This window comes from Ochlerotatus camptorhynchus, unplaced genomic scaffold (genome assembly GCF_037179485.1).
Source record: "Ochlerotatus camptorhynchus isolate MF236.1 unplaced genomic scaffold, CSIRO-AGI_Acam_v1.1 ptg000530l, whole genome shotgun sequence".
Lineage (NCBI taxonomy): Eukaryota > Metazoa > Arthropoda > Insecta > Diptera > Culicidae > Ochlerotatus > Ochlerotatus camptorhynchus.
This window is the reverse complement of record NW_027041014.1, coordinates 4727987-4755853: the sequence shown is the minus strand read 5'-3', so window position 1 is coordinate 4755853 and position 27867 is coordinate 4727987. Positions and strand designations below refer to the sequence as shown.

The following is a 27867-nucleotide window of genomic DNA, read 5'->3' as shown; positions in this document are numbered from 1 at the left end:
TTCAGTTTACTGACTTTTTCAGCTGTTTGAAAACCCAGTAAAAAATTACTGACCCCAGTAAAATAATCTCTGTGTGTATGCTGATACGAATCGTGAGAATAGTTTCAATGGAATTCTGTAAAATGTTTCTATGGAGATTAATTTTAATAAAATGTTGGCAAAGTACTTGAGTACTTAGGTAATACTGAAAAGGATTTCAAAACAATTATTCTGACCTTACCAACAAAGCATTTTAAAGGGAATTATCGGAAAAGTCTAAGAACAGTGTGATGGTCATTTTGAAGAGTGTGCCAAGGAAATTGTTAAGAACATTTAAAGAATTTCTTGGCAATTATTACTGATTTGAGGGAGTTGTGGGATTGGAGAGTGATTTATATGAGATTATAAGAGGTAATGCTAAGAACTCTTAGAAAGTTTCGGCAACACGGTTTGCTTTTTGTTTACCGCTTCTTGTTTTGTGCTCCAGATTTCTTTCCAAATCTACCCTAATACGCGTTTTTAAACACCCGTTTTTATTTGTCTGCATACCCAAAGTGCTTTGTCGTGGCACCAACATAAAGTTTCGGTCTATTGCCTGTTCCGTCGCGATTTTTCTTGGTTCTGTGTTGACCGCTCTTGCATCAAAAAGTGTTGATCCGTAGCTGTTTGTTTTTATTACCTTCATGATTCATCGCCTATTGTCCGCTACATACATAGATTTTTAACGGTGCCGGTGGTGTAGTGGTAAGCGTGATTACCTCTCACCCCAGCAGGCCTGGGTTCAATCCCAGTCGGCGCCGCCGGGATGTTCTGAGGCATAACATCTCTGATCACGCCTTCCTTCGGATGGGAAGTAAAGCCGTTGGTCCCCGGTTCATGAGTTGATGGGTCGATTGATGGTAGGGTCCAGGTGTGGGAGCTGCCTTCCTGGCACGTCGGTAGCATTGGTGCTGAGCACGGAAAACAAGATCGACGGAAAAAACAAACCAAAGGAAAAAAAATACATAGATTCACCGTGAACTGTATCATTCGGACTGTTCCACGGAGAAAAAAAAATTGACACGTTTCTGTCCGTGTTATTGTGCCTGCCTACAAGAAGGCGTTCAACAGCAAGCTTGCGAGTGGGAAGCCAAGTGAAGCCGAAATGGCAAAACAACAATGTGGTGAGTGCAAACAAGAGATCCATGATCTCGAGCCAATTTACTGTGGTTTTTGTGAGGCTTCTTATCACATTAACCAACAGTGTTGTGGTTTGAATTCTCGCACGATGAAAGAAGCACTCTCAGCCGGGAAGGCAATGTTTATTTATCCTCCCTGTAGAACTGTGCTGAACGACCGGTCCATTCACACTTATCTTGCCGATAACCTAAGGTGCCAACACATTGATACGCCACCGCTTGCTGATTTGCCTAAGCAAATACAGGAGCTGTCCATCGTGGTGGAAAAACTGAGCCAGAAAATTGAAAAAATTGCTACTCAGACAAATCCCGTTCCCACTCCGTTACCTTGGCCAAAACCCGTAGACCACCGTGAAGACCGTAGACCGGAGATATATGTACCTGCCGTTAACGGAACGAAGGCGATTGATTTTGGCGAGATTCATCTTGCTGTGCCGTCTATCGCGCGAGCTGCGGCACCAGAAAAGTTTTGGCTGTACATGACTGGCTTAAATCCGCTAATCAGTAACAGTGACGTGCAGAAAATCGTTGCGCGTTGTTTGTGTACTTCGGATGCTGCTGATGTGGTGCGCCAAACTTGACGTTTGTTTCTTACAAAATCGGATTGGACCCTAACCTCAAGGAACTGGCGTTGGAACCCTCGTCCTGGTCCGTTGGTATCCGTTTGCGGAAATTTGTCAATTTTTCAAAAAACTGATTCTTTCTGTTGGTTCTACTGGATCAACGATCGACCACCGCAAATTTCCGGAAAAATTAACTGACAACGAAACACGACGATTGACTAACGAAGCAAGCCATGATGGACTAAGGACCCCGCGACGCATGTTAGATAGCACTTTGGAGACCTCTTCTCAGCCCGACACAGTCCCGTGTCTTGCTGCCAGCGATCATCTTAGTCGTCGCGGTCCTGTTGTCGAGTCTGCAGTTGTGGTCCTCCAGCCTGCTCAAGGCAAGTACGTTGAATATCATATGCTTTCACTACCTGATCGACATTACGTTTCTAGCGTGTGTCGCGTCGAGGACCTTATTGGCTACAATACACCGACACTTAGTCCTCCACCCCTTTTCACACGTCTTCACACCATTCTCCAACGCAACCAAGATCACCGCCATCGAACCCGGGACGCCTGACACAAAGCATTACGGAAGCCCCTGACCCGCCTAGCTCAGTCGTGCCTCCAGCCATCATCGAAAACCTGTCGCAGTTCTCTCGTTCCTGCCATCCAAGTCGTCCCGGCCCTGAGTCTAGCGCTGGCGATGGGGTCTTCCAAGCTGCCTATCATGGCAAGTATCCTATTAGTAACGGCAATCCCCGCTCTGACGAATCTTCAATCCCTAGGACTGCGCCTCTAGCAAGTAATGCTGCACCTGCTTCTTCGAATGTCCTGATGTACTACCAAAATGTTGCTGGGATCAACAGCTCTCTCGCCGAGTACGATTAGCCTTCAGCGACGGTTCCTATGATGTTTACGCACTTGCCAAAACCTGGCTCAATGGACATACCTCAACGAATCAGTTGTTTGGCGAATCATATTCCGTTTATTGACAAGACCGGTCGCCTTCGAATAGCAACAAAAGCACTGGAGGTGGTGTTTTGCTGGCTGTTTGCTCGAGTTTTAAATCCCGTACGCTCGACCCTCCTGATGGCTCGGCGGTTGAGCAAATATGGATCGCAATTGCTACTGTCGATGCAACACTCTACCTATGAGTTGTGTATATTCCCCCTGATCGAGTAAACGATGAATCTTTGATCGAAAAGCATATCGATTCGCTTAACTGGGTGGTTTCGCAGTTAGGACCAAGAGTTGTCATCCTAGGCGATTTCAACTTGAGCTCGATCTCTTGGCAGCGTAGTCCACATGGTTCCCTGTATCCGATTACATCACGATCCTCGATTAGCCTGGCATCACGGAAGCTGCTTGATGCGTATAGCACCGCTGGACTCAGACAAATGAGTGGAATTGCAAATGAAAACAATCGTACGCTTGATCTACGCTTCGTCAGTGAGGAACTTTGCGAGCACAGCACAGTTATGCATGCTCCATCACCGCTCGTTAAAATCTGCAGGCATCATCCTCCTGTACTGATGGAATTCAAGATAAGTCCACTGCAACGCTTCCAAGATACCTCTGAAAGCATCGTCTATGATTTCAGAAAGGCTGACATCAACAGCATGAACGAGTTCCTCGCACATGTCGATTGGGACGAGGTGCTTCAAAATTGTGATGCCAACCTCGCTGCGTCGACCATATCTGATATCCTGTGGTATGCCATCGATCAGTTCGTTCCCGTGAAGTCTAGACACGAGCCGGCTAAGCCAGCCTGGTCAAATGCTGACCTCAAGCATCTTAAGACTGTGAAGCGGGCAGCTCTCAGACGACATAGCAAGTATCGCACGGACTCCACGAGAACGAGATATATGGCGGCGAACACTGAATACAACCAACTTAATAATCGTTTGTACAACGCATATCAGGACCATCTGCAAAGGCGCTTCAAGACAAATCCCAGAAGTTTTTGGCGTTACGTCAATGACCAACGGATGGAATCCGGACTGCCCTCTACGATGACCTACGGATTGTTCGAAGCTGATTCCACCACTGACATCGCCGACCTGTTCCGTTCTCAATTCAGCAATGTTTTCACTAATGAACACATCGACCCGCAGGATGTAGCCGTCGCCACCAGAAATGTTCCTCGATTTTCTGCCTCTGGACTACAGTTCGTGATCTCGAACGATATGGTTGTATCAGCCGGAAAGGATTTAAAATCCTCCACGGGATGTGGTGCGGATGGGATTTCATCGCTTGTGCTCAAATGCTGCGCGGATACACTTGCAACACCACTAGCAAGAGTATTCAACCTATCTTTGGCTACTGGTGTATTCCCAAACTGCTGGAAGCAATCGTATGTTTTCCCAGTTTTCAAGAAAGGCTGCAAGCGGATTGTTTCGAACTATCGGGGCATAGCTGCGTTGAGCGCCACTTCTAAGCTGTTTGAGGTGATCGTTCTGCATAAGTTGGTTCAGAACTAAGCACACTACATTTTGGTTGATTAGCACGGATTTATGCCTAACCGTTCGACGACAACTAATTTGACTTGTTTCACTTCGTTCGCGATCCGCCAAATAAAAAATGGTCAACAAGTAGACGCTATTTACACAGACTTATTCGCGGCGTTTGATAAAATGAATCATCAAATCGCAGTTGCTAAATTCGACAAGCTGGGAATGAACAGTAACTTGCTTTCCTGGCTTCGATCCTACCTAACCGGTCGAAGTATGACCGATACCACGTTTCGCCCTCCTTTCCGGTTTGGTCCGGTGTTCCCCAAGGAAGTCACTTGGGGCCGTTTCTATTCCTGCTGTATATGAACGATGTCAATTTCACCTTGAAATGCCTAAAACTCCCGTATGCCGATGACTACATGATTAAGCAACCACAAGACGCGTTTTTTCTGCAAACAACAACTGGAAGCCTTCGCTGAATGGTGCCATATTAATCGAATGTCGCTGAACGTCTCCAAATGTTCGGTTATTTAATTTGGCCGCAAGCAATCACTGTTCCATTTTAGCTATGCTTTGGGAGGCGTGAATCAACGTGATTCGACAGTCAAGGACCTGGGAATTCTGGTTGATACAAAATTAACCTTCAAGGATCACGTCGCGTACGTTGTGTCTAAAGCCTCATCGCAACTAGGATTTTTATTTCGCTTTGCAAAAAAGTTCAAGGACGTTTACTGCCTAAAAGCTTTATACTGCTCAATTGTGCGCCCTATCTTGGAGTATTCGTCTATCGTCTGGTCTCCTTATTACCAGAATGAAACTCAACGCATCGAAGCTGTTCAGCGAAAATTCGTCCGGTTCGCTCTACGTCATCTTAGGTGGAGAGATCCATTCAACATGCCCAGTTATGAAAGCCGTTGTCTTCTTATAAATCTGGAATTACTAGAAGCAAGACGCAACGTGGCAAAAGCGTGCTTTGTTGGGGATCTTCTGCAAGGCAACATTGACAGTCCTACGCTTCTTAGTCTCTTGGACATCAACACACGTCGTCGCAATCTTCGGTCGCACTCGTTTATCACCATCCCTCCGGCAAGAACTAATTATGGCTTACACGAACCTTTGCGAAGCATGTCCCGTGTATTCAACCGGTGTTATTATGTGTACGATTTCAACGTGTCACGAGAAACAAATAAACGTAGTTTTAAACGAGTTTTATGTTTAGTCGTAGAACAAGTGTCATTGGGGTAAACAATTTACCTGTTGACTGATAAACAATAAACAATAAATGTCCCAGGAAAAGTTTAGATATTTTCAAGATTATTTTAGAGGAATATAGAAAAGAAATATGGTGAAATTCTAGGACGATTTGAATTGAATTAAAAAAAGGCGAAGATATCCTGTAAAGAGTTCCAAGTAAATTCAGACTAAAAAAATCATGATCTGGGACGCAGGAAAAATATAAATCGTTGCAAGATCTTGAGACTTTAAAAATTAAGCTATCCGACTTTCATTTTTGTAATACGATAAAACTATTCTTTTGCATAATGGTCATGCGAATAGTGGAGTTACCCGTAGTTTCGGTAAACTGTGTATGAGTTCCACGATGTTAGGCTTTGATTCCCACTTCAGCCCGGTGAATTTTGCTTCAAAATAAAATTGCCTACTGGTCTGCTGGGTGTTGTGTGTACTGTCTGTGTTGTATGATGTCAAGAGTTAAACTGTAAATCTGATCAACTTCAGAGCAATATTAGAATTATTTAAAACTAATAAAATCTTCAAATTCTGTTACTGCATCAACTAGTAAGGACTACATCGACTATTAGTTCAAAAAATCCATCCCATAAATTTTCCTTGATTCTTTGCTTCTCACACCGTGTCAATACTTTTCAACTTTTGGATGATTTTAGCAATGCTAACAAGCTATTTGCTGTAATTAATTTATTTAAAACTGTAATTAATAACCATTCTAGTACTTTAAATAAATTCCAGATGATCATACTGATCTATTTTACGGGAGATTGGCACATCACTTTGATTACAATAGCATTATGTTAATAAGAGGATTTTTTGGAGCATTCCAAATTTTTCCAGATTTTATATTTTACCTGGTCCAGATTTTTTTCTGAAAATGACCTGGCAACGCTGCTGATGTCAGTGATGGCAGTCAACTGCGGAACAGAGTGTTACAGAAAATAAATAAAATAAAAAAAAAACCACTTCGGTGACATTCACGATAGTTTAGCTATCTCAATTAAATGCTACGTTGAAGCTTCCATAAATTAATGTTCGTCCTCTCTTATTGTTAATGTGAACCATTAAAACTGTCAATTGTACTCCTCGGTCGATGACTAATGGATCCATCATCGTTAAAGGCGCAAGATTCGAAACAGGCGGTCGATTGGCATTTTGCTTTTTGCAAAAATAATATAAACAACATCGGCACACCACCCAGACCGAATGCAAATAACAACAATTTTAACGTCGAAATTTAAGTGAGTCCTCCCAGGTTTACAAGTACGTCCACACATATGGGATGGTTGTATGAGTGCGCTGAAATTAATTAACAGTCTAACCACCGCACGTGCCAAATGTTGACCAAATTTTCTCTCCCATTTCGCGACTCACCGAAAAACATGTAAAACAACCAATAGGAAGGGGTAGTCATCGATGCCGCCGAAAAAACAAAAAATTAACTTCATCCATCCGGTATCGCTGCGTGGTGAAAGTGAGATCGTTGCACCGGCGCGGCCGCCAGTTGAGTGACGACGTCGACTACGCTCACATGGATTCGGGAAATTTGCCCGTCAAGTTGTAAACAAATTTGCTCGTTCTCTATTGAGGAATCAGTATAAACATACAAGCGATCGACATCGACGACGACGGCGACGACGGCGACGGTGCGTGCCATTTGATCTTGGCTGCCGTACGTCGACGAAGTAAGGCTAAAAATAACCAGATTTTCCCGAACGACGCGACGTCGTCGCTCGGTGGTGCTGGTGTCTAACAAGGCGAGACGACCTTGCAGCAGCCAGCGAGCGGTTTGAAATTGATGAGCAGCTGTTGTTGGAGTCAAATTACCACCGATCTATGATACCTACTGATGTTTGAGTTTGAGGAAACCGTTAAACGTGCAGCCCTCTCGGCAAAACCAACGAAACCGAGTGTAAAGTTAATATTAAACTTTCAGTAACCATTAAAAGTTGAATTGGGGGAGGGGGGGAAACGAATTATTCGTCGATGAAATACTCCGGTCAGATCCAGCGTAGAATTTCCATTTGCAAAAATATTTGAGTTTGATTATCCGCCGTCGCCATTCGCCCCCAAACGTCAGCCATTTGTCGTCGGTGACGTTTGATCAATTATTCATCACAATGATGATTGTAACCGCAAGTATGATTGTGATTTTTTTTCCTACCCCCGCTGACACGTGGACAATCGGCCGATGACCGACCGAAGCGACGCCGTCCTGAATAATTAAGCGGAATTATTATTACTCTCGATGTTTGACTGCAAATTTCCACTCACATCCCTTCCTTTCCTGTAGTGCCTTTGTACATTCCAGATGTCCCATTCTTTTTTTTTTTTCTGCCGATGCGGACAATATTTTAATTTTTGCTTTTTTTCTCGATTTCCACAGCGCTAACGGTTCGTTTCCTGACAAAACGGTACATTGGCGAGTATGATCATCAAGCAGGTGAGTGGCCTGTTCCGGTGACTTTTTTTTCACTTGCTTTGTCAATTTCATCATTTTTTTTTTTATTTTTTGTTTTTTTTTTCTTTGGTTGACAGAAAATAGACACAAATATGAAATCATGGTCGATGGCGAAGCGGTGCTGTGTGAAATTTGGGATACCTGTCCGAAGGTACGTAATCATGGTGACAAATAGCTGACAAATTTTTGTTTGTTCGATGTAACTCTTGGTTGGACTAGTTTCGTCAGTTTTCTACTGTGTTACTCAATGTGTCCTTGTGTAACATGAAAATAAGTCAACATTTCTGGATCTTGGGGAGGCAACCTTTAACCCTTTTCGTCACTTTTCATCCGATTTTGATGTCCATCCATGTTTTTGAACTCTAAAGTTTCATTCACTTGAAACATTTTCTTAACCTTATCCTAATATTTATCTCATTCAACTTCAATACCATAACCGTACGCTCGCACCTTACGCTTAACTCCACTCATTAGGTTCTGTACAATTTCTGGCTGCAGCTTCTTCTGTACGGAAACCCAATTTTGCTTCAGTAGTGCCTGCTTCATAATAGCCCAGCTCCGGTGCGTTGGGGGGGTCATGTCCTTCCTTGGGGACGAAAGCCACCCCGTTGGCAATTTTTGAATAAGAAAAAGTTGGAGGGTGGTGTACAAGACACAACCGCATTGTTGACGTAGGACTACGAATTTTTTTAATGTTCGGACGTTTTCGAAGATGTCGCGCAGCAGGAGAATGCATACGATGAGGGTTTCTCAGTTAATGAAAGTGAAACGGAAAAAAAAGTTTAACCCTCCGATAAGATAGAACATAATTTATTTCCCTAACAAATTATTTGATTTTTGAATCATCTTGATGTATTTAGTGACAAATTGAATGGGTGAATCATGGGTTACTCTATATAAATTCTATTCTAACTCTTTACTTAAATGAACTTGGTATAATAAATTTCGTTTATTTATCGATCCGATAATTTCATAATACAGTTACATACAGTTTAAGTTTTTCATTAAATCTAACATTTAATCAATTCATTCCGACTTATATTTATGTTTACTTTTAAAATTCACAAATGAAAAAACAACAGTATCCTAATTTATAATAATCTATCACCTATTTAATTATCTATAATTCACTCTTATCCACTGCACACATCCTCTTTTAAATTCAGGTACTGTTCTAGCTGTTTTAACAACTCCTGGAAGGGAGTTAAACATTTTAATTCCTTTATAATAAATTGACCTTTGCGTCGATGTCATCGAGAATGGAACTACTCTTAAGTCATTAATCCGTCTTGTTCGATGCTCGTGAATATCATTTCCACTAACTAAAATTGACCTCAAATATTCTGGTAAAAGATCTTGTGTCATTTTATATATAATTGTTAACACATTGAAAACTATTCGTTCTTTAACCGATAACCACTGCAGTGTATCTAACATCATTCTGATTGGTGTATACTTGTTGCATTGAAGAATAAATCTCATTTGTCTGTTTTGCAACCTTTGCAACCGTTTTATCTGCGTTTCACTTGCCAGAAACAGAATCGATGAGCAATAATCTATATGGGGAGCAATTAACGTTTTATACAAGAAAATTTTACTCCAAAACGGAAGCTTTCCTCTCAGTCTTGATAAAATTCCATGTTTTTTAGCAATTTTACTAATCACATAATCGATATGCACCTTAAAATTTAGTTAATCATCAATTTTCACTCCTAAATATTTAAACTCCTGTACTCTTTCTATCAATTCTTCTTCTATATCAACATTAAACTCATTAAGATTCAGATTTCTTTTATTAGATATAATCATCATTTTAGTTTTTTGAACATTTAATTTTAACTTTTTGATCCTCAACCATTTAGTAATTTGAACGATTCCCTCTCTTATTTTTTGTAAGGCTTCTTTGGGATCCTTAGACCCAAAGAATATAACTGTATCATCCGCAAAAAGATTCAGCTCACATGATCCTATCGCTGCCTTTACATCGTTGATGTACATTATGAATAATAGTGGTCCCAACACACTTCCTTGCGGTACTCCAAGTGGAACTGTCAGGGGTGATGACACCTTCTCACCATATTTACATACTTGTGTTCTATCGTTTAAATAGGATTCAAACCATTTGAGGACATTTCCTCCCAATCCATACTTTTTTAGTGTTTTCAACATCATAGGACGTGAAATAGTTTCAAACGCACGTTTTAAATCCAAGAATATTACTACTATAGTTTTACGAGCCTCTAGCATACGTTTCCATTTATATAGAAGTAAGTTTAACGCTGATTCGCATGAATGATTTTGTCGAAAACCTGATTGTTCTGCAATTAAGATTTCATTTGAATTCAGATATGCAGTGACTTGTTCTCGAACTATACTTTCCAATACTTTTTCGTAAACTGGTAACATATTTATGGGTCTGAATTCCTCAGCCTTAACTGTACCACTAATCTTCTGTATCGGAATAACAACTGATTGCTTCCAGCTTCGCGGAAACTCTCCAGTTTCGAGAGATTCATTTACTACTCCTAATAGGTACTCACCTAACATATCCCAGGAATCTTTTAACACTTGTAGGTTTACATTATTGAGACCAGAGGAATTATTCAAATTATTAACTACCTTCTTGAGGTTTTCCATCGTCACTGGTTCGAAAATATTCCACCTCTCATTTGAGTCTTCATTTAGTGCCGTATCATCATGAACATTTTCAATACTGTCGTGAATTTCTCGTACACTATCTACAAAGTATCCATTGAATTTTTCTGATATTTCACTTTCATCTTCAATGTCAACTCCATCAAACTTGACACATTTACTATTACGATTTTTACTATTCCATAACGTTTTAAGCACTTTCCAGAGGGAACGACTATCGTTTTTATTCTCTTCAATTTTACGTTGGGTGTATAAGGCCTTCGCCCTCCTCACAGAATGAGAATACTCATTTCGTAAGACCCTATATCGTTCCCAATCTTGCTCTTCCCAACTTCCACTAGCCGTCATATATGCTTCATCTCGTTCATTTTTTAGAAGCTTTAGGTCAACTGTATACCATCTCTTGTGAGAAGTGCATTTTATTGATTTCACCACAACAAGCTGATTTACACAACGTTATAGAACTGTTCCAAGCACTTCTGCTTTCTCATGTAGTTCTCTTTCACTCGTCTCTGGTAAATTAGATCTAAGCAAAGCCTGCAACGCTTCCTTTGAATATTTTCTCCAACATTTAATTGTTATACCTGTGTCTTCATTTCGCACATCTTGTTCTTCTTTACTGATGATCTGAAGAGTTTCATGATCTGATATCTTGTAATCTTTTAGCACTGACACATCTGTCACAGAACTATTGCTTAACACTAAATCAATCATTGTCTCAGAATACGCTGTACATCTTGTACTTTCAGTCACTACTTGCTTGAGACCAAATCCATGCATTACACTGCGTAACCGTTCACTATCTTTACAATTTAGCCAATTTATATTGAAATCACCAACAATAAAATTGTCCACATTCTATTCAACCGCGCTTTCAAGCCAAGTGTTCTCCAGAAACTCAAGGAAATTGGAATCACTGTCATTCGGGGAATGATACACTAAGCCATACATTCCTCTTTTAAAACCATTTTCAACATTTAAAGCGAGAAACCAATTACGCTCGAAACAAATGTTGCTTACAACCCGGAAATGTATTGAATCATGACAATACATGATAACTCCTCCTGTATGCCTCGAGTCAGAATAACACACACATGTTGTGAAGTTCATAAGCTGATATTCAGCCATATCAATATCATCTGTTATATGTGTTTCAGTAATCATCAGAATTTTGGGTCTCAATGTGCTTGCAATAATTTCTAATTCGCAAAAATGAGCAGTCAGTCCACCAATGTTCAAGTAAATAACATTCGCACTACTTAATTGCTATTTTCCATAGTCTATAAACTGCTTAGAAACCTTCAAATTCCTTTTGTACACTGGGCAATCTGGACTCCAAGCAACGTGATCAACATTTATATTTAATTTCCTCTCACTGTTCAAAGTAACACAATTAATACATTTCTCCTCTTCCGATAAACATTCTTTCACATCATGATCACCAGCACATCTTACACAGATTCTTTTACCTGTACAAATGATTTCATTTGATCGATGCCCATAAGCACAACATTTGTAGCAACGTAATACATTAACATTTTCCACAACGTTACATACTTCCCACTCTACATTCAGTTTACCCCGACGCATATTTTTTTGGAATGCTTCCGAGTCAATTTCACAGATCACCGATACTGCATTGAATTTTCTGCCAGGGACTCTGATCATTTTCACAATTTTAAAATGCTTTATTTCACCGATTTCATTTTGTTCCATCACGATTTCCTTTAAGTTTTCTTCTTCATATTCCTCATCCATCCCAATAATTTTGATTTTTGGTTTCTTTGGTTGTTCAATAAATATTTCATAATTTTCACCAAACTTGTCATTTGCCTGTGTGATCAATGCGTCGGCTTCATTCATCGATTTGCATTCCACTAGAATGGCACCATTCTTTGCGTTTCTCACACTTTTTATGCCAGCTGATGAATGATCAATTTTACTTCGCACTTCTTTCTTCGTGTCCTGATTCGTCTGCACAACTTTTGGTTTGATACGCACCGTATTTGCAATGTTTATTTTTTTTTGGGCTTTTTCTATTTTCAACACTAGGCGCAGATGCGTTTTCTTCACTTGATAATTCTATCGATACTTCATCTGATTTGTCATCAGCTGGGGTAATCGCAATTTCAGGTTTTTTTCAATACTCTGCCCGAACGAAGAACTGACTTAGTTGGGTCTTGTTTTTGTCCGCCAACAATTTCTGCAAAATTTGGTCCTTGTAAACTCAATCCACTATTCACAGAGCCATTGCTCTCCTTGGTTACATTAATGTTCGCAATACTTTTCTCGAGGGTTTTTACATTTTTTTTTGAATGTCACCAGTCAGGGCATCAACAATTTTTTTCTCAGTGTTTTTTAAATCTTTATTATTTTTACGCATAAACTCTTCCATCACATTTTTGCATTTTTGCTCAGTCTTTTCCACCAATTTTGCAACCATCTTCTCTTCGCTCTCAACAAACATAAACTCCATATGCTTCATAGCATCATCAAGCTTTTGCAACATTTCTACACATTTATTCATCACACTATTAATGCATGTTTGCCTTTTTCTGCAATCATGACAAACATACTTTATGGACACATTTTCTCGCAGTGTCGTTACACCAGCTGTTGTCAAATCAGAACATTTTGCGTGCACGATTTGACCGCATCCCCCAAAACAAAACACTCGGTCATTGGCTACATTTATAGCCTTTATACACACTTCGCACTGAACAGACATTCTCCAGTTTTGTTTTGATTACGGCAGAACGCTTGCGGGCAATTCTAGCCGCCAATTGTTTTACGCACTCCTTGGTTCTCATATACGATTGTGGGACGACCTCACTGAGTTGGGTTAATAACCGCACTTCACACTTGTATAGTCCTTAACGGCGGAGCGCATTCGGCCATCGGCCGGTGCGATGTTTTTTACTCTATTGTTTTATTAATAGTGATTCGATTAATCACTATTTAATACAAATTTTCTTCGATTTTTCACCGATCCACATATATCAAACGATCAGATTAACTTTGTCCTTTCTAACGATACCAGATATACCGACAGGAAAAAAGTTTTTCACGATTTAATTTGAATTGAATCTTAAGCGATAAAAAGCAACACCTCTCACTGTTTGTAATATACAAAGTGGTGGCCCTGAAAAGGGCCGTTTTGTTACGTTGGTGATAAGTTGTAACCTCTGAAACCGTACAGAGTGCGTCCCTGTCGCTTCAGAGCGTAGACGACATCCATGGCCGTGACGGTTTTGCGCTTGGCGTGTTCAGTGTAGGTGGCGGCATCACGCATATTTTCTAGGAACACCTTCAGTACATCTCGGGTTTCCTCGAAGATCAGACCGGAGACGCTTGAAACAACCACGTCGAGCCAGACGACGGTTGGCAGGCTTGGGAAGTCTATATAACAGTAGACTGATGCAAATTTTGACATTTTCGCTCCACAGTGCTCAAACGGTTTGAAATAACTGAAAGAAACTGACTTCGCACAAACCATTTGAAGTTTATATGGAAATTACTATAGGAAAACCAAATGTTTTGTTCATATCTATCTGACAATTTGCCATATCGCTCTGCTTCAAAAAATGATAATTGAGCTCGTAGAAAATTTTCTTAGCTACAACTTTGTCCTGAACCACTTTTCAATATAATGTAAGCATCAAAAGTTATCAATAATTCAAGCCACTAATGTCTTACGATTATGCTCAAGCAACTGTTCAGCAGGCAACATTGGTGTTACTGGCGCTTGGAATAGAGCACACAAATCATGGCTACTATGTCACACTGCAAGATACAGTGTTGCTCACAAAATAGCTGCTTGATCATGCCATAAGATTATTAATCTCTTAAACAATTAATAACTATTTTATTTGACGTTTGGCTCAACAACTATATTCTGCTAAGTTGAAGCTGAGAAAATTTTCCATAAGTATAGCTTTTGAATTTTTGAACAGTGCCATATGGAAAAAGGTAAGAAGACAATGAACAAAAGGTTTGGATTTCCCATAGTAATTTCCATATAAACTACAAATGGTTTGTGCCAAGCCAGTTTCTTTTCAAATGAGTTCAAATTTTGGGAGACTAATCAGGACCCGATTTGAAACCGTTTGAGCACTGTGGAGCGAAAATGTCAAAATTTGCATCAGTCTAATATAACAGGTTGCTATCTTCGCTTTAGGCTTAGTTTCGATTCACCCGTTCAACGACAAACAAGCATCAAGTGCTTGGAAAAGAAGGCACCAAGAGTCATTGGAAGGTTCTTAGGTGAAAACACCAAGCCTGCCATTCGTCGTCTGGCTCGACGTGGTTATGTCAAGCGTATCCGGTCTGATCTTTGAGGAAACCCGAGGTGTGCTGAAGGTGTTCCTAGAAAATATGCATGATGCCGTCATTTACACTGAACACGCCAAGCGCAAAACCGTCACGGCCATGGATGTCGTCTACGCTCTGAAGCGACAGGAACGCATTCTGTACGGTTTCGGAGGTTAAAACTTATCACCAATGTAACAAAACGGCCCTTTTCAGGGCCCCCAAGTTCATTTCAGAAAAGAGTTAAAATAGAATTTATATAGAGTATCCCCTGCTTCAAAGTTTGGTTACAAGATTACAACTCTAGAGAGCAGCGGCGCCCGTGGTGTAGTGGTAAGCGTCCCAGCAGGCCTGGGTTTGATCCCAGTTAACGCTGCCGGGAAGTTCTGAGGCATAACATCTCTGATCACGCCTTCCTTCGGGGTTCTTGGTTCATGAGTTGATGGGTCGGTAGGTAGGGTCCAGGTGTGGTCATGCACAGTTGTACACACCAACTGCTCATTTGGTAATAACTTTACACTCAGATGTTGAAATTTATTTTTCTTTAAAGTAATTGATAGATTAGGCTATAGATATGCGAAGATTAGGTAAAGCTTAACATTTAAAACAACACTAATCAATTTAACATTTAAATTTCGAGATGTGTAGTGAGCATTTCTCACCTCATTTTTACAACGCAAAAACAAATACAGTTTACTACTAGCATTTAAAACAACTTTATTTTACATATTTATAACAAGCTTACACTCTATTCTATCTACTGCTTCAAACAGAACTATGTTCCGTTAACTGTGTGCAACGTTATTAGCAAATGAGCAGTTCGTGACCAAAACTGTGTATGCCACAGCATTTTATGTGGTCGTTGGGGGCGTGTGGTTCTGAATTGGCAACAAAATGTTCCGCAATTGTATCCTCCCTATTCGTACACGCCCGAAGATCGGAGGCGAATGTCACTTCGACTTGTTTCATCTAGCAACCATTCTCTGATGACTGTGTTGGGGAAGCAGCACATGCATGTACGTAATTGGTGGATTTGTTATTTATTTAGAAGCTTTTGGACAATGCTTGACATTTACCACTTTTTCAATAGTTTCAATTTGAAAATCAACAGTCAAGTGCATTGTTATCGATGCGTAGAAATGTTTAATAATTGAAATTGGTCCAGGGGCAGGTAAGCTATTAACGTTCAAAATCTTTCATAATTTCATTTTCCGCTTTTCATAAATTGTACCCCCATCTTCCCGAAAGACGTAGTCCTACGTCAAAAAAAATCTATAACTTGATCTTGACTTTTTCACCTAGGGGATGAGTACTTAAGGGCAGGCTTGCAATTGCTCATTACAGCTAAAATGCTATTTTTCGTTATTATTGAATAATGGGATACTATAGATTGTATATGACATATGAAATTTGTCAATTTTGCTCTCAGAAGGGGATTAAGTTTTTGATAAGTCGTTAGTAGGAATGACACTGTTGTAGACTACACATTGTATAAAACAGCGAAAAAGGTTATCTTACATGTAATTCCACTTTATTTTGGTATCCATGACAGATATAGGTATATTTCGACTACAATGTAGTCTTCATCAGTGGCATTCCCACTAAAGAACTTATCAAAACCTAACCCCCTGATTCAGCTGACATAGTTAAAAAAAATCTGATTGAATAGTTGTTGATCAGCAGAAGGTCTTTTGAATCATTATTCAATCTGAATCATTGTAAAAATATCCAAATTTGGGAGAACCTTGAAGAAGTACCATGAACCGTGGAGTAATATCGAGAGCTTCGGAGAAGAGTTATGGATATCAGGGAAACTGTGGGAGCTTAAGGTAAGCTCCGGGAATTTGAGGGAAGTCCAGAGAACTCTAGTTTATTGATAAAATAAAAGAAAATATATCTTTAAGAAAGTCCAAATTATCAGCAAAGTCCAAAGATGTTCAAGAGAATCTTCAGACAACTTCGTTCATTTCAGAAAAATGTCGAAAACTTCATCGAAAATCTAGAGTAGTTTTTAGGAGAACTTCAGCGTAGTTCTGACGAAAACTTAGTTCAGAGGAGAACTTCAAAGTAGTTCTGAGGAGAAATTCAGAGTAGTTCTGTGGAGAGTTTCAGAGTAAGTCTGAGGAGAACTTCAGAGTAGTTCTGTGGTGAACTTCAGAGTAGTTCTGTGAAGTGTTTCAGTGTAGTTTTAAGGAGAACTTCAGAGTAGTTCTGAGGAGATCTTCAGAGTATTTAGTTCTGACGAGAACTTAGTTCAGAGGGGAACTTCAGAGTAGTTCTGAGGAAAACTTCAGAGTATTTCTGTGGAAAGTTTCAGAGTAGTTCTGTGAAGAGTTTCAGAGTAGTTCTGAGGAGAATTTCAGAGAAGTCCTGAGGAGAATTTCAGAGTATTTCTGTGGAGAGTTTAAGAGTAAGTCTGAGGAGAACTTCAGAGTAGTTCTGTGGTGAACTTCAGAGTAGTTCTGTGAAGTGTTTCAGAGTAGTTTTGAGGAGAACTTCAGAGTAGTTCTGAGGAGATCTTCAGAGTAGTTCTGACGAGAACTTAGTTCAGAGGAGAACTTCAGAGTAGTTCTGAGGAGATCTTCAGAGTAGTTCTGACGAGAATTTAGTTCAGAGGGGAACTTCAGAGTAGTTCTGAGGAAAACTTCAGAGTATTTCTGTGGAAAGTTTCAGAGTAATTCTGAGGAGAATTTCAGAGTAGTCCTGAGGAGAATTTCAGAGTATTTCTGTGGAGAGTTTAAGAGTAAGTCTGAGGAGAACTTCAGAGTAGTTCTGTGGTGAACTTCAGAGTAGTTCTGTGAAGTGTTTCAGAGTAGTTTTGAGGAGAACTTCAGAGTAGTTCTGAGGAGATCTTCAGAGTAGTTCTGACGAGAACTTAGTTCAGAGGAGAACTTCAGAGTAGTTCTGAGGAGATCTTCAGAGTAGTTCTGACGAGAATTTAGTTCAGAGGGGAACTTCAGAGTAGTTCTGAGGAAAACTTCAGAGTATTTCTGTGGAAAGTTTCAGAGTAATTCTGAGGAGAATTTCAGAGTAGTCCTGAGGAGAATTTCAGAGTATTTCTGTGGAGAGTTTAAGAGTAAGTCTGAGGAGAACTTCAGAGTAGTTCTGTGGTGAACTTCAGAGTAGTTCTGTGAAGTGTTTCAGAGTAGTTTTGAGGAGAACTTCAGAGTAGTTCTGAGGAGATCTTTAGAGTAGTTCTGACGAGAACTTAGTTCAGAGGGGAACTTCAGAGTAGTTCTGAGGAAAACTTCAGAGTATTTCTGTGGAAAGTTTCAGAGTAGTTCTGTGAAGAGTTTCAGAGTAGTTCTGTGGAGAACTACAGAGTAGTTCTGAGAATAATTTCAGGGAAGTTCCTAGAGATACTGAGAAGTTCCATTGGCCTCAGGAAAATTTCGGTATATTTATGAAACTCCCCAGGAGCACTCGCCAGTCTGGCCAGCGTGGTCCTAAGTACTTACTTTTTATTTTTAAATTCTCATGTTTTCATGTTCTCATCAATCACATAAATATACAAGGCAAAATTTAAATTTTAATATTACAACCAAGAGGATGCACTTCAATCGACACGATTGAAGTGCATCCACTGTGATGTGATATTTCCATATTTTTTTTTGCTGTGTATAGGTTCAAACTTCTACGGGGGGATCCGAAACATGTCCGGATCTGGCCAACGTGGTCTTCAGTACTTAATATGGCCCCTAATGATAATATTTTTGAATTCGCATGCAATTTGATGTGTCGCATGTAGGTGTTGGTTCAAGAAAAATTTAACCACTTCCACGGGGGTACCCGGACCATGTAGCCGGTGGTTAAGTGGTAAGCGTGATTGCCTCTCATCCCAGCAGGCCTGGGTTCAATCCAACAAATAAAATAGTTTGAAATATTTTATACTGAGAAATCCGGATATACAAATTTCGACCATCTAAACACCCATCAAATCGCGATTAAAGCCATATTTAACGAGATTAATCGATTTAAAAGTTTCAGAATCCCACCAGCCAACAAATAAAAGATTTTGAAATCTCTTATACTGGGAAATTCAGATATAAAAAAATCGACAGTCTGAACACCCCCCAAATCGCGATTGGAGCCATATTTTAGGAGATAAATCGATTTAAAGGTTTGGGAAACCCACCAGCCAATAAATAAAAGATTTTGAAATATTTCATGCTGAAAAATCCGGATATAAAAATTTCGACCATCTGAACACCCCCCAAATCGCGATTTGAGCCATATTTAAAGAGATAAATCGATTTAAAGGTTTGAGAAATCCACCAGCCAACAAATAAAAGTTTTTGGAATATTTTATACTGGGAAATCAGGATATTAAAATTTCGACCATCTGAACACCCACCAAATCGCGATTAGAGCCATATTTAAGGAGATAAATCGATTTAAAGTTTTGGGAAACCCATCAACTATCAAATAAAAGATTTTGAAATATTTCATGCTGGGAAATTCTGATATAAAAAATTCGACCATCCGGACACCCCCCAAATCGCGATAAGAGCCATATTTAAGGAGATAAATCAATTTAAAGGTTTGGGAAACCCACCAGCCAACAAATAAAAAAAAATGAAATATTTTATACTGGGATATCCGGATATAAAAATTTCGACCATCTGAACACCCCCCAAATCGCGATTAAAGCTTTATATAAGGAGATAAATCGATTTAAAGGTTTGGGAAACCCATCAGCAAAGATTTTGAAATATTTCATGCTGGGAAATTCGGTTATAAACATTTCGACCATCTGAACACCCCCCAAATCGCGATAGAAGCCATATTTAAGGAGATAAATCGATTTAAAGGTTTGGGAAACCCATCAGCTATCAAATAAAATATTTTGAAAAATTTCATTCTATAAAATCCGGATATAAAAATTTCGATCTGAAACCCCCCCCCCCCCCCCAAATCGCGATTAGAGCCATATTTCCGGAGATAAATCGATTTAAAGGTTTGGGAAACCCACCAGCCAACAAATAAAAGATATTTTATACTGGGAAATTCGGATATAAACATTTCGACCATCTGAACACCCCCCAAATCGCGATAGAAGCCAGATTTAAGGAGATAAATCGATTTAAAGGTTTGGGAAACTCACCAGCCAACAAATAAAAGATTTTGAAATATTTCACACTGGGAAATCCGAATATAAAAATTTCGACCATCTGAACACTCCCCAAATCGCAATTAGAGCCATATTAACGGAGATAAATCGATTTAAAAGTTTGGGAAGCCCATCAGCCAACAAATAAAAATTTTGAAAATTTTATACTGGGAACGCTCATTGTGCCGCTATGCCACTATGCTGTGTGCTGTGTGCTATGCTGTCATGGCGGGTTTTTCACTTACGTTATTTTTACCAAATCAGCAGCTAATCATCGAGAAATTTTTTTTAGAGCAGATGAAATGGACGAAAGCTGTCGAGAGATTAAATGAGCAACACATAAACAACATATGCTTTCGGTTGTATCACCAGTTTGAGGCGAATCCTGACCTAATTTCCTACCCACTTATGAGGGTTTCACTAAGTCGGTGGCCTCTCATTATGTAAGCACTAGTATCCAATCTTCGACTTATGCCGTAACAATGCTGACGCTAACGCTAGAGATAAATTGAATTTGATTCTTAAAATGAGATCAAATGAAATTCGGTTAGAGGAACGAACACTTAAAAGAAATAAGATTCGAGTTTTAGGAAAGACGTGTTGATCGGAAATCTTCGTCGTCGGTGAGGATCGAAATCTAGTAACAGCAAGTTGAACAGAAGTGTGCTTGTAATTGTTTTGTTAAAAAAGGATCTCTGTGGCCTTGTGGTGACCGATTTAATTATTGAGCAGCTCCTGCTCCTTTACATTGTAGATTAATGCTTTGAGAAGTAGTATTTGAATTTTAGAAAAGACGTGTTGATCGGAAAATCATATCAAATCCTCCTCAAAAGTTGTTGTTGACGTCGTCAGTGAGGTCGCCGCCGGGATCAAAAACTTCTAACAACAAGTTTAGCGGTAACTTGATCGTAATTGTATTGTGAAATAAGGAGCTCTGTGGCTTAGGGGTGACTGATTTTGCTATCTGAGCAGAAGAGCTAACTAAGCAGATTTTTTTCTTAAATTTTAACACTCTTTTCAGTACAGTAAAACGGGGTAAAATTGATAGTTTTTAAAAGTATATTCTAAATAATTTTTACAGTAATGATTGTTTTTCAAATTTTATATTTTTAAAACGAGTACTGAGTTAAACGGACATCAAAGCATTTGCACAATTTTTTTTTAGTTTTTTAACCGAACTTCAGTTTTTTGATTTGGGGTTACTTTGATAATGCTCGATGAATGTAGAAAATAATGGGTGAAACTCAAACAATTAAGTTCTTTAAATATGAAACTTTGAATGAGTATATAATCAGAAAACATCACAAGCAATAAGAATACAACATTGAATTTGTGATGGCTATATCGGAGAAACATTTCATAAGTGATGGTTTGAGTGCTTTTTCAAACAGGTAAAAAACACGAAAATTGTTTTTTAATTTGTTTGTAAAATATGTAACACATACTTTTTAAAAACTATATACGATATCAACGAAAATACCCTAAGCTACAATATGAAACCAATGTTTCTAATTTTGGAAAAGTGCAGCGAGTATATTTAATCTTTATATTATACTATCAAAGTTACCCGCATTGTCAAAGATACCCCGTTTTACGGTATATATATTTTTCCTTAAAGTCCAATCAATTATCTACAACGTCTTCTCTGACACAATTTAGATAAGAGAAATGGCTCTAATGTTGGCCTATGGATCTAAGATTGGGCCCATCGCTAAATATCTGCTATTTATCAATTTGATCTAGATAAACGCATCATTGGGATGGTTCTTATGAAAATTTTTGGTCGCTATTGAAAATTTAGTCAATTGCTGAATTTATTCATGGGTCCAAATTAGGGGCATTTAGGCCGACATTACATCAATTTCCCCTACAATAAACGGTTTAAGAGTTAGAATGTGTGAAAACACATACGCCCTTTTTAAAGATTAGTCTTGAGTCAAAATAGACTCGTGCTCGGTGGAAAAATCATATATCATACATCTCAAATTCTGAAAACACGATGGCAGTTTCATTGGGATAGGAAAGAGTTGTTCCAGATTTCACCTGGAAATTCTCTATAACTTCACGCTCGACTCGTCTCTCTCTGTTCTCTAGATAGTCATAGCAAGCAAGCTAGCAAGCACGTGATTGGTTGATTGGGGCCAAACAATTTGATAAATTTTCAATAGCTTACTAATGATAAAATACTATAATCCTTATACCAATCGAAATCCATCCATAAATTTCCAAGTTATAAGCTCTTAAAACCTGACACTTTTTCTCCACAATTTTTTTTTTGATTTGCACCCCAGTATTGTCCTCAAAGACGTAGTCCTACGTCAAAATTAATTAATCATCTTATTTGGGGGATGGGAGTTTTATTCTTAAAACTCCAAGGGGTGGTCACTCTACACACGTATTTTGCGCCAATTTTTTTCTCAGTGTGCCGCAGCTGTGCCGGCAGTGTCAAGAGTGTCATCAGACTGATTTTTTGTTTGTTTAATGGTATGTTTGGCAACCCGGTTAATTTGATAGTTCACTTGTTTAGTTTTGTTTTGAAGAAACCAGGGTGCCTTCCATTCATTTTGACTAAAAAAATGCTTTTAAGAAATTATGGAATAATAAGATATTATGAACATATTTTGATTATGTTAACAACAAGAAAAGATTGTTAAGTTTGTGTTTGACACATAATACCTGCCAATTTTGCTACATGAGAGTCGCAATAAGCGATTTTGTAATTTATGTCTCCCACTCTTCGCTCTTCACTCTTCGCGAAGAGGCGATCAGAGAAACGCTCATTGTGACTCTGTCGCAGCTAAATTTGCAGGTTTGATGAGTGAAGCACAAACTTTACAATCTTTTCTTATTACTTACACATACAAAATATCATCATAATATCTTATTATTCCATAATTTCATAAAATATTTTTTTAGTTAAAATGAATGGAAGGCACCATGGAAGAAACAAAACAACAAGCAGTGGAATCCTATCCCAGATCCTAACTGTCGTGACTCTCGGTTCGTTGCTCCCAAATTCTATCGGAAAAGTACCACACTGAACCTAATAAGCAACGGCCTTGGCCAACGAATCGAAGCTTCGAGCGAGAACGTTCTCCGGGGGAGGCATTTCCATTTTCCGACAGGACAATAACTTCTACAGGATTGGAGTATGATGAGGACTTGGATGAACCACAGGTGTCGGTGGTAAGTCGACGAAGCGAGCGTGCATCATCCAGAGGAAACTGGTCCAGATGCTCTTCTGATTCTGATGAACGCTTCCGGGAGGAGTTTCTCCCGAAAGCCATCGACTAAGTCAAAAATGCGTCGCCAGTGTTCTAGTGGGAGTTTCAACCGGAATCAGACTCCCTTAGCGCTCCCCAACTGATAGCTGAGACCTTTTTATATTGTGTGGCCAAAGATGTGACTCTAAGACCAGAAGCTCCGGAAGAAACGTGCTCAACTTTTTGGCTCTGGTACTCTATTCGGACTGTCAAATACAAACAATCGTCGCCTACTTCGCATAACTGGTTCCAAACGACAACAAAGCCATAAGCAACGGTGGTTTGTTGATTTTGGAACCAAATTCACATATGGAAAATCAATGGGCGTAAACAGGTGAGGCCCAGTAAATTTATCGTCTCTATCGTTCTCCGGCTGATTAAATAGATGACGGAGTTGACGTCACACTCCTTCAACCGTTTAAATAGCGGGAGCACATTTACATCTCATTGCTAGATAGAGCAGAAATTAGGGTGTAACAGCTTTTGTAAACAATGACTTGTATCGATGATTTCTAGGAATTCAAGGCACATCCACGCAGACCATCCTAACCATCGGATAGGGGAAGTCTTTCCCTACATGATGAGAATGTTGGTTTGCGCGGGCGAGCCTTAAATTTCTAGAAATCATCAAGAGAAATCATTGTTTACAAATGATTGATGGATTTTCATTAGGCCGATTTGACTGCACATCCCGCCCTGAACCTCAGCGAAATTTTTCACTCCTACGTGCAATATTTCAAAAGTAACAATGATTTAAAGGTGTCCGGATTAATGTGGATACAGACCTTAAACTTAACTTTTTGCACATAAGTCGAATCGATTTGCGGTCTTGGACAAAGATGTTATGTATACCTTTGTTTTAATCTAAAACTCAAGTTTGGTAAAAATTTAGTGATTTTTTTTTTAATTTTTGACAGCAAGTAAACAGTTTTGGTTCGTTTTCCATACAAATTTTAAAGCTTACCGCAAATCCAAATCATAACCAAATGGGGGACCTCAAAACGAATCGAAAGAGCAATGGGTAGCAGGGAATTGTTAAGTTGACCCTCCCTATAGTGTCCACTCTCTTCTATTGATTTAAATGTCGATAACTTTCTGACCTAATCAGCCTACTGCTTCCAGGGTAGATCTTTGACATAATAGACTGAATTAGTGTGCATCATTCTTCACACTAAATACACAAATGTTGGTTGCATCTACAGTTGAGTGATCATGTACAGGGAATCAAAAATATCTTTATCATTTGTGTAAGGCAAACAATAAACGAGCTAAATGATCATATAGGGTCGGTAGCTACCAGCAAACAAGATAATGATGTTTGTCATCTGTCTTCCAGTACGAACACAAAGGAATGGGGACATTTCGTTGTCACACTCACAGAATCCGATCATTTTGTGTCACCACAGTGCGTTTTCTTCCCAATAAAGGTCATTCAGTTTGTTAGTTAATTGATAATTTACTAGACGTTCTTATGATCAGTGGATTTCGAAAAAGTTAAAGATGAGATGTCCTATAAGCACCGACGAACCAACGTGACAGCTTATGCAAGCTACTATCAAATTCGTGCCCAAGACGCCAGATTTGAAACACGTTAAACACTAAATACCGACATCTACTCATTCTATCGCGTCATACCATGAGCAAGGACACGAGCCCACGTATATTTTATATTGCCTTGGTTTGCGTCTCACCTCGTTTGACAGATCTGATCGCCCGTTTGAAAGTTCGAATCGTTCCGTTGACAATTCGAGTTGTGGACAAACGAAATGCTCCTGTGGCATGTCGGTTCGTCGGTGCTATAAATACAGATACAAATCAAATACAGCAAAAGGCTAGCCAAGACGAGTTGCAACCGAATGAGTATTTCTAATCAGGACCTGAGTAAAATAAGTCGTAATTAGCAGCGTAGGTACTTAGATCTTCTGGGGGAAAATCTCACTCTTCGACAGCACTCGGGAACGAGCCTGGGTTTGGATGACGGCGATAAGAGTGGTGGAACGAGAAATTTCCAAATAGCACTAAGAGCCTGTTAATATACTCTCTGGCGAAACGCAGTGCCGGCCAGATAACACCTGTAAAAGCTGGGGCGCTGTAGATGGTAGAAAAGCAAATACCGGTGAAGATTTTACTTCGAGTGATCATGGAATGTGATTTCATCGATGTCAGTTGCGATGAAGAATGAATCAAGGAAGTGAATGTCTGAGAGCTAAACCTATCCTGCCAACTCACCGATGTCAACTTTCAGGAGCTCACCTCCAATCTCAACAACTGACCAATCAACATCTTACAATTCCACTTAACCTCCTTCCGCTTTGATTTCAGCTCCGTCACGAATCTCCCCACCCCAAATTGATCTACCAACGTCTTCAACGTTCCCTTCACGTTCTCCTTCAGGGTCTCGCTCTCCCCACTAACCAACTCACTCATCACATTTCAAATCGGCAGCAGTTCCTTCATAGTCATCTTTTCAATCAGCTTCCGGAACGATGCCACCCCCTTCGCAACTTCGATCCAACTGTTCTGAAACACCAAAGCCTTCCGCACCAGATCCTTGAACAGTTTGGTTCTCCGATCTCGAAGTCTTCCTATAGCGACTCCAGCACCATCCGAAAGAATTCCAGTATGACCCCAAGATTACAATTGTACTTGGCAACTGTCGTCACCTTGATGACCTCGCCTTCCTAATTTTTTGAAAATATGTGCCCTGTGAGGAATCCATGGCAGAACTTCGCCGGAAATTCACGGTTGAAGTAATGAAATCAAAAATTGGATTGTGTTAACAATAATGTTTACCATATTGACACATGCACAGAGCAGGCGTAGATATAGTACAGTGTTGTCAGTAGCTTTAAATTCAATCATGAAAATTGCTAACCATGGGTATGGAGTGACCAACCCCTTGCAAAACTCATATCTTCAAAGGATAAAGTATGTCATGTCCATCAACTTTGCTATGGATGTGATCACTCTAAATCCACGTTTTCATGGTGCTATTAATTAAGAGCGTGACATTTAAACCACTCACTGTGTGCCGACATACGATAATAAATAATAAATATTCAACTCATTTGTCAGTTACATAAAAATGCCTAATTTATTATATTACAAAAACACACCACCTATTAACTTTGTTTCGCCCCTTCCAGATCGAAGAGAACAGCGAAGCCACCCTAACGGCCGGTTCGGAAGCCGTTCAGTGGGCGGACGGTTTGCTGCTAGTGTATTCCATCACCGACCGTGAGTCGTTCAACTACATCCGCAAGGCCAAGGAGGACCTCCCGTGTGACACCACCCCGGTGGCACTGGTCGGCAACAAAGTGGACATGGTCCACTTGCGGCAGGTCAGCACTGACGAGGGTGAAATCCTTGCCAAAGACTTTGAGTGCAAGTTTTGCGAAATTTCCGCCGCCGAGCATGTGTACCAAGTGGCCGAGGCATTCCACGACCTCTGCCGAGAGGTGATAGCGGCCAAGCGGAAGTCGAAGCAAAGTTTCATCGACAAGATCGACCGGATGCTGAGCGGGTCACGGACGTACAACCGGGGCAAGAGTGATAGCATTTCACCGAAGGATTAGCAGCCACATCTGGCTGTCCGGTCGGGATCAGGTTCTATACGTAATGTGTATTATTAGCCAATTTAATAGTGCGTTGAGGATTGGGCTCTCATCGGTATTAATTGAAATTAGTTTTTATCTGTTTGTTGATTTGCGTAGCAGGTCGTGGTGGGTGGGAAGTGAGGTATTTACCAGAGCTACAGCTGTGTAGGATTGCGATATAGAATTAATTTATTTGAATTTATTTAAGTGCCTAGATAAATAGCAGCAGCGGTCGGAGTGGGAACTGTGGATAATCAATACACCGAGGTGTTGCAAATAAAACAGACAAATAAGTTTGATTAAATATTTAACCGAAGCGTTCTTCAATGTTTGCGATTGTGAAACCCTGGAATTGAAAACATCTGGAGGATTCAAATGGAATTTCCCAAAATTCAATAATTCAAAACTTACTCTCAAAGAGCATCCCAGTTGGGTGCAAACAGCGGAATCCCATTGAAAGCCATAACGTTCAATAGTAATTTTCGACTTTCACCTGGTGTCGTCGTCTCGAGTGCACTCAGCAGAACCGTTGAAAATCGCAGCCACAGTACCTATATTGTGGATAACAATTTTAAAGGGTTTCTGCCGATTCTCCGCTTCGCTCCTCATTCGGACACAGGTGCGGACACAATTTGCGCGCGGGTGGATGATTTTCGCGGAAAACAGAAGGGAATCTGACCGGGTAGGTGCAGTAGTGGTCAACAATGCATGCAAATAGGTGAGTGCGTGGGTGTGTGCAAAAGCACCAAGAAGAATACCACCGGATCGGGAGGCGATGGTGGTGATGGTGGGATGCAATCGGAAGGTGAGTTCGGATGGAAAATTTTATCCTGATGGTTATTTGTTTGGAATTTTGGAAGTATTTAATTGTTTAAGCCCGGTTGGAGAAGGCGTGGGCCGTGGCAATTTTCGGGTCAACAACAGCCGGGAAACGATTTCCGGACAAATGGGATCGATCGGAATTCAATTTTCAATCGAGCGAAAATGTTTAATATTTATGAAGTCGGTGCGCCGTGAAAATTGGTGGAAAGGTGAATATGTTTGCGGAGTTATGAGTGGGGA

At 39.9% G+C, this 27867-nt stretch overlaps 1 protein-coding gene across 2 annotated transcripts in view; it reads left to right on the top strand.

Annotated features, from left to right (window-relative positions):
- LOC135713053 (ras-related and estrogen-regulated growth inhibitor) overlaps positions 1 to 27116 on the top strand; it is a 41440-nt gene extending 14324 nt beyond the window's left edge. For both annotated transcript variants that reach the window (XM_065236137.1, XM_065236136.1), the window contains exons 3-5: positions 7799 to 7855; positions 7951 to 8024; positions 26356 to 27116. In XM_065236137.1, the coding sequence (XP_065092209.1) occupies positions 7799 to 7855; positions 7951 to 8024; positions 26356 to 26784 (560 nt within the window). In that variant the 3' untranslated portion in view covers positions 26785 to 27116. The remainder of the gene's footprint in view (positions 1 to 7798; positions 7856 to 7950; positions 8025 to 26355) is intronic.
- The last annotated feature ends 751 nt before the right edge of the window (positions 27117 to 27867 follow it).